The sequence below is a fragment of the Rhopalosiphum padi genome, chromosome 1, assembly GCF_020882245.1.
Source record: "Rhopalosiphum padi isolate XX-2018 chromosome 1, ASM2088224v1, whole genome shotgun sequence".
NCBI lineage: Eukaryota > Metazoa > Arthropoda > Insecta > Hemiptera > Aphididae > Rhopalosiphum > Rhopalosiphum padi.
The window spans coordinates 13171263-13190073 of record NC_083597.1 but is presented as its reverse complement, the minus strand read 5'-3'; the positions used below and the strand labels follow the sequence as shown (position 1 = coordinate 13190073).

General features: G+C 26.8%; 1 protein-coding gene across 1 annotated transcript in view; it reads left to right on the top strand.

The window, feature by feature from the left end:
- The window catches only part of LOC132917444 (uncharacterized), a 42611-nt gene extending 29568 nt beyond the window's left edge, over window positions 1–13043 (top strand). Inside the window, exons 2-4 of the mRNA XM_060978192.1 lie at window positions 1107–1304; window positions 2526–2694; window positions 11834–13043. Of these exons, the coding sequence (XP_060834175.1) occupies window positions 1112–1304; window positions 2526–2694; window positions 11834–12212 (741 nt within the window). The 5' untranslated portion in view covers window positions 1107–1111 and the 3' untranslated portion in view covers window positions 12213–13043. The remainder of the gene's footprint in view (window positions 1–1106; window positions 1305–2525; window positions 2695–11833) is intronic.
- The last annotated feature ends 5768 nt before the right edge of the window (window positions 13044–18811 follow it).

The following is an 18811-nucleotide window of genomic DNA, read 5'->3' as shown; positions in this document are numbered from 1 at the left end:
TGTTGTCAAACTGACATTATGTCTTCAGCTACTTATATATTTTGATTATTTAAAATATTCATTGTAGCAATTTTTTCTCTGTAAAAAGCTGTAATGATTTTTACATTTTAAATATCTTATTATTAACTATACAACATATTATCTAAAGTAAGGCACTACAAAATATTTTTGTGGAATAATTTGAATCAAGTTTTTTTATAACCATTATCCTTAAAAAAAACAATGACTGATTCTACCTTTAAGCCAACTTGTTACGACAAAACATTGTTATTATTAGTCAACGTGTAATATGTAGTAAAAAAATACGTTTTTTATAGCTAAAAAGAATATATTTTTATCAATATGTGCTTTGTTCTATTAAAAATTTGAATGTTTTCAAAATATGTATTTTACTTAAACATCTATTCAAATTAGTGTTTATGTACTTTGGACTTTGATATGGTATATTAAAATAGTATTATAATAATATGCATTATATTATGTGGGTATAAATTCCATTACGTTTATTATGGTATAGTACAGGGTTTATTTCATTAAATACAGTTATATTACAGCATGTAAGTTATAACATTATATTTATAATTAAAGCATACGGAAATTTGAGTTCATATTATGTATAGCAACTAGTCGTATATGACTGCGCCATTGATATTAGATACCACTAATATTGTAGTAACATTGAAAGATGAACTGCAGAGTGTCTCCATTTAATGTTATTGTTTATATAGGTAACTAAAAGATTGTGTGCGTATTCACTATAATTCATTATCTAAAAAACAATTTTTTCATAAACTCGTCTGATACAATATAATATAACAACAATAATTCCTATATTGACTATTTTTTTTAAACAAAGTCATTCGACTGACTAAATACATAGGTTTGGTTTTATATTTTAGTATTATCTACACATTAAATTATAGATAGGTCATAGGTTACAAAGTAAAGAATTTAGTAAATTCTTGGATTCTCGCTGGCTATTGATAAAATTTAGATAGTTTATACGAATCGAAACCAATTTATTTAGCTTTTGATACATTATAAGGTATATTATGCAAATAAACTTAAATATTTTTATTTTTATTTTATGTATTTACCTCATACAGACCAAATGTATTGGAACGCAGTGTTTCTAATGGCCTGGTCTTTGGCCACGGTCACCGCTATTTTGGATTCTACCACGAATCGACGTTACTGGGAGGACACGAAACCCGAAGAAGCGGCTCGCTATCAAAATGACAACATGCTGAAAACATACGTGTTCAGAGGAGGAAATAAACAATTCGTCACTTCCGTATTTCCAGGTAGGTGCGAATATATTTATTGGTTAATTGTTTATAATTTGATCGTGCATATTAATAAATTCCATCGATAATCTTGATGATTAAAATATGTGTTCTACATGTTTCAAAACATCTCCAAAGATATAAAAACAATGATAGCCTTGATTTGGCACAAGCAAACTGAAATGAGTTCCTCCTATAGTTCTCAGTTTCTGTAACCTGTCTAGCTTTATCATACAAACTAAGAATAATCAATCAAATGGTATTCTATAAAAAACAAAACATGAAATTAGTATTAAAGTATCATAATTATATTAATTATTATTATTATAGGTACAATTAAATACTATTTGAATAACGATTTATAAATCGTACATTGTTCATTTAGTTTATAATAATAATACATATATGTATATCGCTTAATATGTATTATATAGGTTTTATTATGACTACAAAATTACAAAATAAGCATTTTATTAATTTTAGATTGTATTTTAAATATTATTGTAGATTTACAATTTGGCAGTTTGACAGTTAAATAAAAGGTACCTTGTATTAACATCTGATGATCAAATTAATGTTTATAAATAAAATTTAAGGAATTTATGAAAATAAAAAAAATTAATCTTTTAAAGAACTTAAAAAAATCTAGTATATTTAAATGCTTTATAAGAATATCGACTAATACTGAAATATTTATAACAAAATATTATACGTAATAATTATCTTATCTTTTTAGAAAAATAATAGGTAATTGTTTTAAAATGTATAAATACATTTTATTCAATTGCTATCTTAATGGAAAGCTTTTACCGGGTTCTATTTTTAAAAGTATATCTTCTTTAATATTTTTTTCCTTTTTCATTTAAATGAATATATTTTCACTCAAATTTAATAAAGTTAAAGTATTTTATCTCCAAAAGCCAGCAAAGAATACATTTTTTTCAAAGATTCTCTGAGAAAGTTTATAAATGTTAATACGTTTCAATTTATAAAAAGAATCAATATGATATTTTGTATTAGCTCATTGCTTTAATTTTAAATTATCTTCAACAATAATTGATATTTTTAAATTAAAAAAAAAAAAATTGTAATATATAAGAGATGGATACTATTAAATCATTGGACTATGTTCAAATTATTTGTATATTAATATTATTAAAATGCATTACACAAATATGTATTTTACAAAATAAATACACGACATTTAAATTTCTATAAAAATATTTATACATCTTACAGAAATGGATGCCAGAGGATTTCATGAATATGTTTTTGATGGACTACAGCCGGATTTTCAGTGGCCGTCAATCAAGTTTAAAAGGAACTATTATCCGCAAGGAATTACGTCTCGAGGGTTCAGCGATGATATTTTTCACCAAAGCTTTGGAATGTTTGAGCCTTTAAAAAGGTATGTAAATGAAAATAATAGAGTATATTGTCAAAAAATTAAAAAAATAAACTCATTAAGCGATCCAAGTTCTAGCGCGAATTTACTTTCAAGTTCATAGTTTTAACATAATAAATATACAAATAATACGTCATAATATATATATCTATGTGTAAAACATCTTACAACACTTAAGTAAAAGAAAAAAACTAAAGAATCACTTAAGATCGCTCCAAGTAGATATAGGAAACAAAAAAAGATTTTTTTTATATATTATAAATTTATCAAAATTAGTAAATGTGTTCCAATATAATATTAATTTATAAAAACGTATGAATAATAATATTATTAGTACCTAATCATAGTCATCGTGTAAAAGGTTACCAAATTATGACTCATTGTTATGTATTCATGTGCAATGTAGGAAATGATTACGACACGGAGATTAAAATTATAGTACATTTGTAGATTCGATTTTATTATTACTATTTTGTTAATTTAATTTTTAATAAATAATAATATTGTATATATTATTGCATTTAGAATATTTTTTCGGCGAAGTTACTTGACAATGATTAATAAACAATCATTCATATGCTGTATTGTCTGTATTTATTTTATATCTGACGATAATCATATTAGTGCTACAAAAATATGGGTATGAATTGATGATTATTATCATAAAAAAATTCAAAATATTAATAAATATAAATACAAGTAGTATTTTTCTTTAGATTTCGTATAATATGATTCATGTAATTAAAAATAAAATATTCATTCAATGAAACGAATAACTGAATCTAAAAAAAAATTATCAAATAATTACGAAGTAAAACTATTAGGCGTATGATTTTAGATAAAATATCAAAGCTATTATATTTTACATTTTTACTAATACTTAATTAATAAAAAATAAAAAATTAATATTTATATATTATTATTATATATTTATAATACTCGTACTTACTATTATACGCAATACGCAATACGTATGTATTTGTTTTTCTTTTTACTGTGAACTTAAAAACAGCATAGTCGTTTTATTATTTTTGTATTCCATTACTTGATTAGAATAAACAAAAAGATAATGTAGTTTATCATTGTGTGGTATATGTTTCATGTAATAGATATATAATATGTAGTAGCCAATAGATGCATATAAATATTATAATTTACAAATAAAAGTCAATATATATATATATAATATAGTTATAATCAACACTTTATCTTAAATGTATAGATCTGTTTTTTTGTTTATTACGAGATAATGTTTAAAATTAGACAAATTCTGAGTATTTTTTATATTTTTAACGTACGCATCTATTATTAAGCATTATTGCGTATTTATTAAATAGGAATTAAATATTCTAATTATTTTAGATGTTGAAAGTAACGATAAATGTATTGATTAGATAGTGTGTTTTTATTGTGTTTTTTTTTCTGTCTGTAATCACATTACGGAACAGTAAAGATGCTATGATTTTTAAAAAAGGGATGGTTCCTGGTAAAATATCGAATTTAGTTGATACTTTTAGGTGTCAAATCCTAAAATTCTTAGTACTTTTTTTTATAATCGAGAAAAGCAAAAAAAAAATCAAGGAAATGCAGGAAGTTTTACGCAAATCCAATTTTTAACAAACCTGTGCAACTCAAAAACGAATAACCGTAGATACTTGATATTTTCAACAAATGTTTAATCATTGAATATTTACATTATCATTTTTTATCTACAATATAATTTTTTTAATATTTAAACTATTTTTAAGCAATTTATAGGCATGCGATATTTTTAAGTTTTTTTTTTATACAGGTCGATAAAAATTATTCACCACGCCACAAAATTCTTGAAAATTCAATCCTAGATCGGCTAGATCCCACATAAGTTATTCTTATATCTGTATAAAAATATTAAAAATATAGAAACAATTTTTTTTATACATTTTATCAACTTACCACAATACTAAAAGTAAAATAAATTATTTTAATAACTATATCGAAAAAGCATATTATGAAGTATATTTAGTGATGTAGGCTGACAGACCATCTACGCTCAGAATCGTTTTTCGTATACAATTATTTATAATTGAATTCAAATTTAAAACACCCATAATACCCACTTGACATCATAGCTGAGCGGTACCCGCTTGCCTACTTTTTTTATTCTTACTCCACGAAAACAGCCTGAATAATTTATAATACGATATATTGTAAATATTTCACAGTATAATGTGTATTAAATACATCCAAATTGTACAAAATTACTCAAGCAATAACCCACGCGAGTCATAATATTTCACATCGGATGATAAAACTTTTGGTAAAAAACTATTTAAAAATAACGTTGCATATAATAAATAGCAAATTCTGAAATACAAATACCTAGATAAATACGATAAAAAAAAACTATGAAACTTTTAGACAAAATATCTTGTAAACCATCATTTTAATTCATAATCTATATATACATTTGTATGAAATTGAAAAAAAAACCTTCATAAGACGACAGAAGTATACAGTTAAGTATATCTTGCAAAACACTAGGATTCTTATATATTTCATAAGCTCAAATTGTACAGCAATATATCATCTATAATTGACCATAATAAACAAATAGGTATCCAAATATAATTAAAACTTGTGTTCACTTATTGAATCTCACATCAAGATAAAATGTCTAGTCTAAGCACGACTAATTAGCAATTACCTATCAAAATTATAAAATGTGTATTTTGTAATTCAATTATAGGTACACACAAATATAATATTCGTGTATTCGTGTATTCGATTTAATAATTCAATATTAGTGATTTCAAACAAAACTTAAACAAAAATTATAGGCAGACGTAAAATTTATTAAATATATGGTTTTCTGAATTATATAATAAAGAAGATAAATTAAATGAACAATTATAATTAGGTATTTAAACGCGAATTGAATTTTGACTGTCTCAAAAAATAGCAACAGACACAAAACCATCATTGCGAAATCAGTACATTCATTGCTAAGCTTAGAAACTAAAACCATGCTATATAATATATATTATTATATAATAATCTATAAAATAATAAAAATTACTTATTAAAAATGTTAATCAACTATTCAATCAATTCACTAACAGTTAGTTATAAATTATAAGTTAACAGTGGTGACATGATATTTTACATTATAATTAAGTGGAAATATACACCATATTCCAGAAATATTCGATAACTCGATACAAATTGCATAGAAAATTAATAAAAAATAACCGAAAATGTATAAGTAGCTAATTTTTTTCTTAAAATTTCTTAAAAAATAATTGAATTTTTGTGATTTTGTTATTAAAGTATTAAAGCCTTATATTTTAATTATTAATTCTATTAAGAATTTAACTTTAGATAAGTGTGTACTAAACAAAATGAATGATATCATTTAGACTTTTTAGATTGTGTACACTCAATTGAATAATTTATAATTCATTATTTTCATCATTTAGTGTATTCATCGGATATACGATATACCATTATATTATGCAAATGATTTATTACTTCATCGATACATAGTTCAAAATAATTATACCCACAAAATAATTATTAAAAAGTCAACAATAATTGCGAAAATTGTATCACATCAATCTTATCATCCAGGTAATTGGATTAAAATACAAAAACACTTTTCACATTAAACTACCTCGATACAATTTTTTTTATACTATTAACGAATTAGTTTTTGTAAGCACTTAGTACATACAATTCATCTCGTGCATAATTAAATGGCTAAAACAAATTAAATCATAAATCATAAATCATGTCCCAGATAAAAACAATCAAATGTTTGATAAACATAGGTACGTACTTGGTATGTAGGTTGCTATATGCTTCTTTCATGACCTACGTACATTGCACACTCATACAATGCGTGCGCATATGTGTTTAGCCCGGTTTTCGATAAAGATAACTTCAATTGCGTTTACGTCTTACAGATAACCATAATAATAATCGAAAAAAAAAAAACAATAACAATTTTCCGTTTCACGTTAAAATCGAGATACATTGACCTATTATGTAGTGTTATGAAATTAAAAAAGTAATGACGCTGTACCTATGTATAGTGTTTACACCTATATCATAACTATGCTTTTACTTACTATATAGGTATTTATTCTATCAGAAAGTCATACAGTAATATAAATACATTTTTTTCAAATATAACTCATTCATTGTAAGGTAGGTAATTTATCTTTATAAAGTGAAAACAAAATACGAAGCTATCTTCGGACTTTCACAGGCACGCACATATTTTTTTTGAACGTCAATGCCAAGACTCTGCAGTGATAACTGTGCTACGTGTTCTGATGTCCTATACAATACAACATTAGAACTGCGATATAGTGTTACACATTAGAGTGCATTTTGCATAATAAACAAAATAAAGGTACAACAGTATTATACTATTAAATATCATTTATTCAGTAGGCCTGATATGTCCTATACTCACAAATACACATCACAGAACTATATAAGTTGACAACAATATATGAGTTATGTCTTATAATTTTAATATTAAAAAATACTTTTATATGGAGATAAAGCAACGCATCAGATTCGGGGAACTATGCAAGATTTATTATCAGATAAATGCAACTGCATATAATTGTAATCTATAGGATTTAGGTATGGGACAGTGGTGTAACTAAGAGTGATCAGAGGATGTGGACACAGCTAGGACCATACGCTTAAGGGTCCCAAAGTGATATAATGTTTTTCTTTTAATAATTTATAATACCCTATTAAACTATTAAATTTTATTATTAAAAATTCAAAATAATTATACAATTTTAATTAATAAAACAGGCAATAATATTTTTTGATGTGGTATAAAATAACTTTAGTAAAATAAAAGCACCTTCTCCCTCGGACCTCGCTATATAAATCCTGGATAAGGGGGGGGGGGATATTGAAAATTTTGCTTGCGGGCCCAAATTTTGAAGTTACGTCTCTGGTATGCGACATACACCATTCGTCATAAGATAATAAAATCATCGCACTTACGCATGAACCTCAAGATGCGTGAACCATGGAAAGACGACGGTGCACATCGCTTTACCACAAGGGAATAACCAAGAATAGTGGGGAAAGGAACTGTAAAGGAAAACCCGAAATAGGCCCTCTTTCAACATGATGGTTTACCAAAGTAAGAGTGAGCATTTTCTCGCCAGTCTAGATCAGAATTATATTTTTGGACTTAGTAATATTTTGAATTAAAAAATATTGAAATCATTTGAGACTGAAATTATTTATACCACAAGCTACTGCACATTCATATATAATTGATTACAATCAATTAAACGTACACGTGGACCGCTACAACTATAGTAGTCAGCTTACCATATTGTAATAATTGTGTACCTGCAGCTATTATCTTTTGCATATATTATACAATATATAGTGTACTATTTTCGTTGTTCAAATTGATGAAGTTTTATTTCCGGTTTAAAATTCTATATAATATTTTAATTTATAATCATAAATGTTATGACATATCAAATTAATACTAAAAAAACAAATAATATGCAATCTATGTAAATCAGATTTATACGTTTAATAAAAATATTTATAGCAGCAATTGTAATGATTAAAATATTATGATTGGGAAAATAAAGTAATAATGAATCGATGTAACAATTATTCAGGTTTTTTTTAAGTCACATTGACGAATTCAAATCACCGCTCGCTCGCTATCCACATCGAACGGGACTGTTAATATTTATGTTTCTCTCGAGGATTTGATGATGATATTATATTATACCACTTACATTTATAAAATATTCTATATGGACGCTTTTCATAATATAATACCTATAATACATGGGTCACCAAATGGCGGCCCGCGGGCCGCATACGGCCCCCGAACACATTTTATCTGACCCGCAGACAAATAATAAATAACACATTATTGTGTTATTATTATAAATTATTATTTTTGTTAAATATTGTTGGTTTTTAAATAATGTAAATATGTACTTAGAATTTTGATGACCCGTGAAAAATTTTCAGATCCCTAATATGGTCCTTCAAAAATATTAATTGGGGACCCCTGCTATAATATAATATAATCCTCAAAAGACACTGGACAAGTTAACTGATATTTTTAACTCATTAAGTTAATGTAAAAATATTCAATCTTAAAATTAAGAATTGGTTACATTTGTTTAACCAATTATTTATGATCTATGCTAAATCACAGTAAATAAATTTGATGATGTTCCGGGTAGATAATTTGTTATAAACCGCGTACCGAGTAATAACCGAGTAGAAATGTAAATACAAAATGTGTATCCGCGATTATTGGTTGAAAAATTATAAATTAATAATTATTAGTTAAGCAATTATAATATACTACTTAAACAAACACAGAAACACTATTGAGTATTAACATAAAAGCATAAAAAAATAAAACAAATAAAATTATAATAGGTACTAACATTAGGTACCTTGTCAGTAATTAATACTATTACTATACGATAAAAAATATTTAAAATAGTTGTGTCGTACTGTCGTGTGAGCGAATCCTTCTACCGAGTCTACCGACTACAAAATAAGAGCCGGGTAAAAATGTAGGTATTACGCCGGTACTGAGTAAATGCCGGGTACAAATTTAGTATTACGACGGGTACCGGGTAAGGGCCGAGTTTTAAATGATATCGAGTACTCGGCCATCGAGTAATTGCCGGGTACTCGGAACATCTCTACTATATAGTATACTAATAGCATATTATGCGCCGTATTTATAAGGCGGAAAAATTTAGTTAAATATTGGTTTTGTTTTTATGTAAAAAAAATAAATACATATTTTTTTAAATTTATTTCACCATTACAAAAATTTTAACGGCGTATGAGAATTTTGTATTCGTTTATTTTTAGCAAAATAATATTTATTTTTTCCCAGGAACTCGTTGATAATGAGTACGACGATGATGATTGTACTTAATTATAACTTATTTTATTGTTTATAGAATATAAATACTACAATACTAGACATATATAATATATACGGGAGTCTAGGCAAATGTTCACTTTATAGAAACTGTTAGATATCGAGAGAAAAAATTTATTTAAGGATATTTTATTATGTAGAAGTTATTTTTTTCTAGATAGGGGCTAAAAATTGTTAAGTCCATCCCCATTATGATAAATTTTTGATAATGATAAGTTAATTTTATTAAAGGATCGCAGCATCAACAACACGTTAATTAGGTCGTTTAAACGTTGAACTGAGCTATTTAGTAGTGTTATTAATGAAAGATTTTAAATTAATATACTTGGGCAGTTTTGATATCTATTAAAATCTATAAATAGTGCATTTAACACTTCGACGGTATATAATATAGTATTTCGGATATATATATATATATAATATATAAACAAAATAATATATTTTAAATCTATGGGTTTTAAATCAGGAAAAAAAGTTTTGTAAACTTAACGTGACTATACAATTAATTAACCGATTAGTAATTGCGTATCATGAGATTAGATATATTAACTACCCAAGTCAAAATTAACTTTTAAAAATAATTGACTTGTGTTATAACTTGATTAAAAGTAACTTAATTTCTTAACTTAACCCTAACTTTTGAATTCGTTAATGCATAGGTTTAGAGGACGATATGCGGTTAAATTTTTAAATAAAAAATAAAACAAATAACTAAATAAATATAAATAAATAATATAAATATAACTATAAGTCTATAACATAGACTTATAGGTCACCTTTCCGTAACAACTACTTCTTGTACAACACATAAGTAGCATACATCTTATTTCCATTTATATTTTATAGTACTCAATTTCGTATTCATACAAAATCCAAAATATACATTTAGAATGGACAAGGTTCTAAATTATGCCCAATAATTAAAAAACTTGTAAAATTTATAAACATAAAATATACCTTAGAAGAACACAACACGCACTTGATTCATACCTTCTTCAAATCCATCGGCATTGACACAAAAATTTAATGTAAAGATAGAACTACACTGCTAAAAATACAATGTAAATATACAATATCACTGTAAAATCCATATATACCAAAATTGTAACGTAAAATTAATTTAGACTTTAGTTGTTTATTTGTATATTCATTAATTAACGATAATGTAACCACAACCACAGGCTAATACCTAGCTGTTGAAGCCTTTAACAATAAATAAAAAAAAAAAAAATATACCTTATATTTATATTATAAATATAATTTTACTTACAGTATATCGTAAAATCGTGAAATACATTTTGAACTAGTTATTAAAAATATCCAAGTACTTATATCATTTAGTAAATGCAAAAGGACATGTACTATTTTATAAACTTGTTGTTAACATTTATAAATGCTTATATCTAACACAAGTATTAACATTTTGATGATTGTAGACATTTTAATGATAAATGATAAACAATTTTAAATAAAAAATATTATTATTATTTAGTTTGATATATGTACTTTAATATAATTAATCGTCATCAATTGTCTTATAAACATCAGGATTACGCTAATAAATATCTTACCGCCAAATCATTGTTTAATCTATTACAATACACGTACAACGTATACGTGCATTTATAATATATTAAAGAAAAAAAATTGCTAAAACTTTGCTAAAGCATTATGTGTCATGCTCAATCTTGTAATCCAGTGGTTCTCAACCTTTTTATATTCGCGTACCACCTATACACAATTTGAAAATTTTTACGTGCCACCTGACCATTTATTTTACTTAATATTGCATACGTTTATGTTACACGAAAAGAATTTTATTTTATTAAGAATTACAAAATGATAGGAATTAAATATTTAATGTACAATAAGAAATTAAATTAAATTAAATATGTACAATCATTATTATTATTATTATTATTAATCAAATAATATTTAATGTTAATAATGATTCATTCAAATTTTTTTTTATAAAGGGAGATTTTCTTCGCGTACTACCTATGAGCTTTCCACGTACCACAGGTTGAGAAGCGCTGTTGTAATCGATATTATACGCGCGTCTAACAAGGATTATTTTTTTAATTTTTTTTTTATCATTTCGACTAAAACAACAATCAACTACATAACAGCATAATAATAATACTATTACGATGTCGTGATACGACGACGTGTTATTTGCCACAGGTCGGTGTCGAGAACGTCATCGCCATCCGTGGTAAACTTGTTGCGGCGCCTGTACCCGAACACCGGCGATGGTGGCGGCGGCATCAGACTGCGCCAGCCGGAGCTGGCACAGAGATCGGTGGCGGCCAAGCGCCGGCCCGAGATGGACGCCAACGGATTCCACGGCGATTCGTTCACCGGCGGTTTCGACCGGTTCGACACGATGAAGCGCAGGCCCGAAATGGACGAGACCGGTTTCGAGGGCGACTCGTTCACCGGTTTCGGCGGGTTCGAGACCATGAAGAGGGACAACGGCGACGACAAGAACGCAGTGCACTCGGCGGCCCGGCCCAAGTCGTCCGCGCACGCCGGTCGGTTGTTCGGCGCGCGACAGGAGTAACTACGGCAGCAGCAGCAGCACCACCATTCCACCACAGCCACTATATATACCACAGTCACACACAGCAGGAGAACCCGTCGTCGTTGCAGTCGCCATCGCCTCCGCCGTCGTCGTCGACATCGCGTCGACGTTTTTTAATATTATAATATAATAAAAAATTTTAAAAATACGAAAATATAATATACGTATTTATAGCCAGTAGAAATTGGATTCATAATATATTATTATATATACACATACATGAGATAATAATATATAGATAGAGACTTATAATATTGCCGTAGGTGGAAATCGTGTACTTACAGTTATCGCGGAAATGTCTAGATAAACTTTTCCTGGAAAAAAAATAACGTTTACGATTTCGTAAAAATAGTTGGGATTTTTTTTTTAATACGCTTATATTATACGTACCTATTTTTTAGTCCCCTCGTGCATCGTCATAATGTCAATCAGTCAAAATATTAACCACTTTTATAGTAAACAGTTTTCCTGCATTTATATGGACAATGTGTGTATGAAAAAAAAATATTAAAAAAAAATTTCAATCGTCAAGGGCTTGCTAGATTTTAGGGAAATCTACACATCCACCCTTCCACGATTTCCGCCGTTGCTTATTACTTTCATAATCATTATTCATTATCATTATTATAATTGCGATTGATTGAAAGAAACTATGGACGATCGGTGTGCTATACGTGCGATGTTAAAACTATATAAATATTATACACATAAGTCACATAGATGTGTATAATGTGTCGATAACTACATTATTATATTAAACTAATTTCTGTTCTAAATTATAATCTGAAATAAATGAGATATGTAAACATATTTTGTTGGTTTTATGATAACACGGCGACAAAAAAAAAACAGTTGTCGACGTCTTGATAAGTACTGCTGTTGTGTCAGAGTTGCGGAAGAAGCCCAGTAAGTTGATAAGAAACAAACGAAAAATATTTTTCGCAACTATTGCAAACTATAACAAACTGCCTACTTAACTGGTCCTGTTCGCTTTATTTTTATTTCTAATTAAAACCTTCATAAGCATCTCATTCTAGCATATATGTAAACACAATTAACCATAAAAATATATTATATTATACATAGCCAGTTAAGAAGATTTATATATAATATATAATTAATATTCAATAAACCTTATTATTTGTTCATGAACCGTTTCAAAATTTCATCATCTCATTTTTTTTTTTTTAATTAAAAGTATTACATAATTCTTTAATTTCAGTACCTAGTGTATTATATAACTAATTAATAGAGGTTTGTTAAGTTTCAAGTTTATAATTACCCAGATTTAAATCAAAATCAAAACAATATCAAGTTGGAAATACCAATAGCTCTCAACTCTTCAAAATTACTTTTTGTAATAATACTTTCAATAATATGAGTACTATACCATTGATTAAAATTAAATATACAGTATATTTAATCAATGACTATACTACTATAAGAGTAACTACTATAGTATATATACATTGCATAATACATATATATACAGGGTGCCCCGTGAGGATTTACCCATTGCGATATCTTCTGAAATAATGGAGATATCATAATTCTGGTTTTTTAATAAGATTCACAGGGACAAGAACTACAAATATTTGAAAATAATTAAATAAAAAAGTATATTTTTTTTTTTAACTATTTTACCAAAACATTAAAATAAATTAAAACATGAAATATTTGTAGTTCTTGTTCCTGTGAATCTTATTAAAAACCCAGTATTATGATATCTCTATTATTTCAGGAGATATCGCAGTGAGTAAAGCCTCACAGGTCACCCGGTATATGACATTTTGATTGGTAATTCCTCATTTTTCCTTATTGAGTTTTATACTAATATAGTAATTATTAATGAATTATATATTTTATCATTGTCAATAATTAACGATTTTTTCAACATATCAATAAATTTATTAATAATAATTTTATAAAATTCTATTTACGGAAATAAATTTCAATTACAATAAAATGTGCATGTTTGAAAAAAAATATATAGAATAAACTATCAATATAATATAACTTAATATATTATGTAAGTTTGAGTTGACTTTATTTTTTTATTTTACCAACTATACGTGTTCTCAAAGAGGAAGTTATTTTTATGTAGTTTTGACACGAAAGATATGTACAAAAACAGACCGCGAGTTTCCGATATCTATACAAGTAAGTAAATACTAAATATATATAGTATATATAGGTACAGTAATAAATAATAACACTATTCCGTGTATAATATGCCAATAGTCTGCTTATAGTCGGTAAAAGCATTTTTGCACATCAAAGTAAACTGTTTTGTAAACACTACGCGTACGCGTATGGTATATACTTGGGTATAGTTGGGTGCAGCGTAAGGGCATAATATGTACGTCTGACAACCGGAGAGTCATTATACGCAGACACGGAAAGTTTCACACGGTCTGGTGCGGGTGCGCGTCTGTACATGAGTATATTATACGCGAAAATGAAATTGTCCGACGCGAAAACGTAAACGGTCATCTCTCGATGATTGAATGTACTATATATATATATATATATATACACACACAAACACGATACAATACCTATACGTAAGTAGTTTTTTCGAGCTAGAAAAATATATAATGATCCGTGTCAAGTGCACGTGGCAATGGACTACACGCTGCTGCAGCAACGCCGCGAGAACGAATAAGATATACGCACTGCACAAAAAACATGAAATATTATTTATCATTTCAATCTCCTTTACGTGCTTCGTATATAATATATTGTTATGCCATCTACTTAAATTCGAAAATCTGTTCGGTCGTTATTGCCTATTGGCTGGTATATATCTTAAACCCAATCGGTCGTGCCACATATACCTATATATACTGTTATAATAATATTAGAAATATTTATACTACCTAATTGTAATAATGTGGTTAGGTATACCTATAGTGTTTTTTTTTCAACCCTAAAATGAATTTTGCAGTCTTCATACTCTCTTTACTTTTCTCTATTGTCGGCTAGTTATCTCTTCAACTCGGTGTAACAATGTTCTCGGTCTCTTTGTCATCAACTTTTCCTTCTATTATTCTATAAATTAGATCTTCATTACCATATCTTTTGTGACTGTCTAATCATGTTCCGTCGTCTCTGACTAATTACTCAAAATATCTCTCTGTAATCATTTATTTCCTTGAGTTTGCTATAGTCTGTTCTGTTCATCGTTATATCCAACTCAAACGTTACATGCTTTTCAGCCTTCTCAAGCACTATATGTCTCAACAATTTTAAGAAGATGAATATTCATTACTGTATAAATTCGTGAAATTATGACGATTCACACTGTTCACTTCAATCAGACGGAAAAATTCAACAAAAAGTATGAAAACAATTTTTTTCGGATTTCTCGCAAAATGTAATATTTTTATGCTAGAAAAATTTCTTACGACTTTAACATCCGTGTGTGAATATAATATTATGATTTATAGGTATCTCGATGTCGACAGAAAGTCCATTAGTGCAATTATAGAGATAAAAATATTTAGCGAATCTAGAAAAAACTTTCTTAATTCTATAACAATGTTATATTTAATTTAATGATTCATTAGGTAATAACTTAAAGTCTATGTTAAAAATATATTAACTTAGATAATTTATTTAAAAAAATCTATTTTAATAAATGAACCTTCTTAATTTATACAAATATCATACGATGATGAAATGTATGTTTATAGACTTTTAACCTTCATAAATATTTATGCTATGGAATTTATGAAGTATAGATTAAATATAGATTTTGTATTAAAATAGGTACATGATTACATAGTAAATATACTTTAAGGTTAGATCCTAATTTAGAATATAAACAAATATTAGTTATTGCTCATAGATAACATGTCCTTGAGTTTTCAAATAACTTTTTGTTAAATATATAATATTATAATGCCATTAATACTGTTTTAAATTGTATTATTATATTATATTTTATAAATAAAAATATAAATATGTAAATCTTAACTAACTATTAATTAAGTATTATTTTTTGAATATTAAACCTATTTACTAAATAATATGAATTAAATAAAATAAAAAAATGAAACTAAATAAAAGAAATACCACAGTATCACTGTGAGTAGGTAATTTAATATGTTTCATCAATATATTGAAATATATATTGTTTATACTATAATTCATAATAAATCCCAATAAAATACAATATACAATTATTATACATCTATTAAAATTTACTTGTTATGGTATTTATATTTTATTCATTCAATACTCTATAAAATATATACCTATTAACCAATTCTAAGAAAAAATGTTATTTCAAATGATTATCATAAAAATTAATTTTAATAATTGTATTCATTTAACATGTTTTAAAGCAGTTATAACTTATAACTGAGTACGTTTAGACATTTAAATTATAAAAAGTATATATTCATCGTTTATAATCATATAAGTTATTTTTTTACAATAAACTGATTAAGATATTTTACGTTATCAAAAGGAAAATAGAATATTTTCATTAAAAACGAGATTAAACATTATGTTACATATTATTATTATACTGAAATACCTATGCCGTTACACATATTACGCTTTAAATTTTAATTTGTAATTGTTGTAAACAATTTTATTTACGCATTCTTAACAATAAATATTAGTATATTATACTTCAATAACAATACAACAATACAAAGTTAATAAAATAACTGATAAAATCTTTTATGTTAGAAAAGATTTTAAAAAATTTTAAAATTTTACTACAGTAAACGGTCACCACAGTTCTTATTTGTATATTGCATATTAATACTGTACACTATCGCCTTGCGCTTATAAGTGCCGAGGTACATAATACAAAATATTTAATTATAACTCAAATATTTCAAATAATGATTTATGCACACAAAAAACTGTTTAGATTTTTAATAAGAGTTCAATCAACCTGAGAAAATGACGAAGAGTTAATAACCTCTAGATCAATTATATTTTTTTACGGTTTTTATTAGCTTTTTCAAAATATACAATTTGAACAATGATTTTCATTGAGTATAAAGTATGCTCTATGATAAATTTTTTAATCTATAAAATTGAACAATTTTACGTGAAACCACATGAGCTTATATAGTATACATATATAACATAATCGCTCAGATCAAACAAAATTAACGAAGAATCGTTTTTCTGCTATTTCTAATTTCGATAAAATAATAATTCTAAAACGAATTCAATTTCTGCAACTGCTGATCACAAACTACTCTGTATAGAAATATCGAATAGCTACATTTTACTACATTTTAAATATATTTTAAAAATTAACTAATCCCAAATTACGTAAGGATACATAAAATCAATCTAACAATCAAAAAATGAATGAAAATAACTCGTTGATATCTGAAATACAGATAATTTGTATAAATAAAATAGGCATCATTTTTTTTTATATTTTCCTATTACAGATTACTCGGTGTAAGAAAGTGACGTGGCTGCGTGTAGTGTTAGTGTGAGGGAATAAGTCAAACCCGGATAAATAAACAGCGCCATCATAATTAATTTAAAAACGTACTTATACTTTCATGGAACTTTGTTATGGGTGATAAGATCTACAAGGTAAATGACTCTGAAATGTAGAATACAGATAGAATTAATCATAAACAAATCAATTTTCAATGTAGTAAAAATGTATTTAAAATAATAATTAAAAAGTGATCTTTAGAATATAGATAGGTATATTATAATAAAAATAATATTTAATAGTCCCACCTCTCGATGTGATGACGGTGGGAGCTAGATCCGACATCTGAGTGTTGGCGTACATCGTGACACACAAAACACGTATACGCAAGTATAATACTGATGATGTCTATATAAAATCTAGTCTCAAGAGATATGTGATAACAATAATATGATAGCACATAGACGACAAACGAAGACCGTGACAAATGTCAAATACACATCGCTATCTGCAGAGGGGATTGGACGGTTGTCGGTTACGTTTGCAATATCGTGTACAAGTAGCATATACTATATTTTAATACAGTAAGTAATATGTGTGTACCTATTAAGTAATCAGTGGCACAAAAACATTAGTTGTACAGTGAGACATGTCATTGAAAAAATAGGCGCAAAAGTGACACTGCGAGTATGAAATATTACAATTACTTATATTATTTTACTGTATGATATTCTACATGGAGTAGTGGAACATGAATAAATTATATAGTCGGATAACCGGGAGTCGGGACGTATATTAAAAATACAAAATAAGACATATTTCTCATACAATGTGAAATGATATTAAGCATTAAAGAGGTTTGGTATGGTTTTTTTTTTTTCTATTAAACTCGTATAATTGCAATTATTATACATTATCACATATGTTTTCTTTATGCATACAATATAATAATAATGATAATACCTATTAAATATTATTATAATAATAACAGACAATAGTGTAATATTGATATTAAAACAGTGAAAATTGTACACCGTGTTATATACCTATATAGTAATACGCAACTGTAGATAAGAACAGCTAACCGTTCGATCGAACGGTCCAGAGGTCGATACGTCTGATGTTGGCCGATTCGTCGGACCCGTTTCGAAAACGG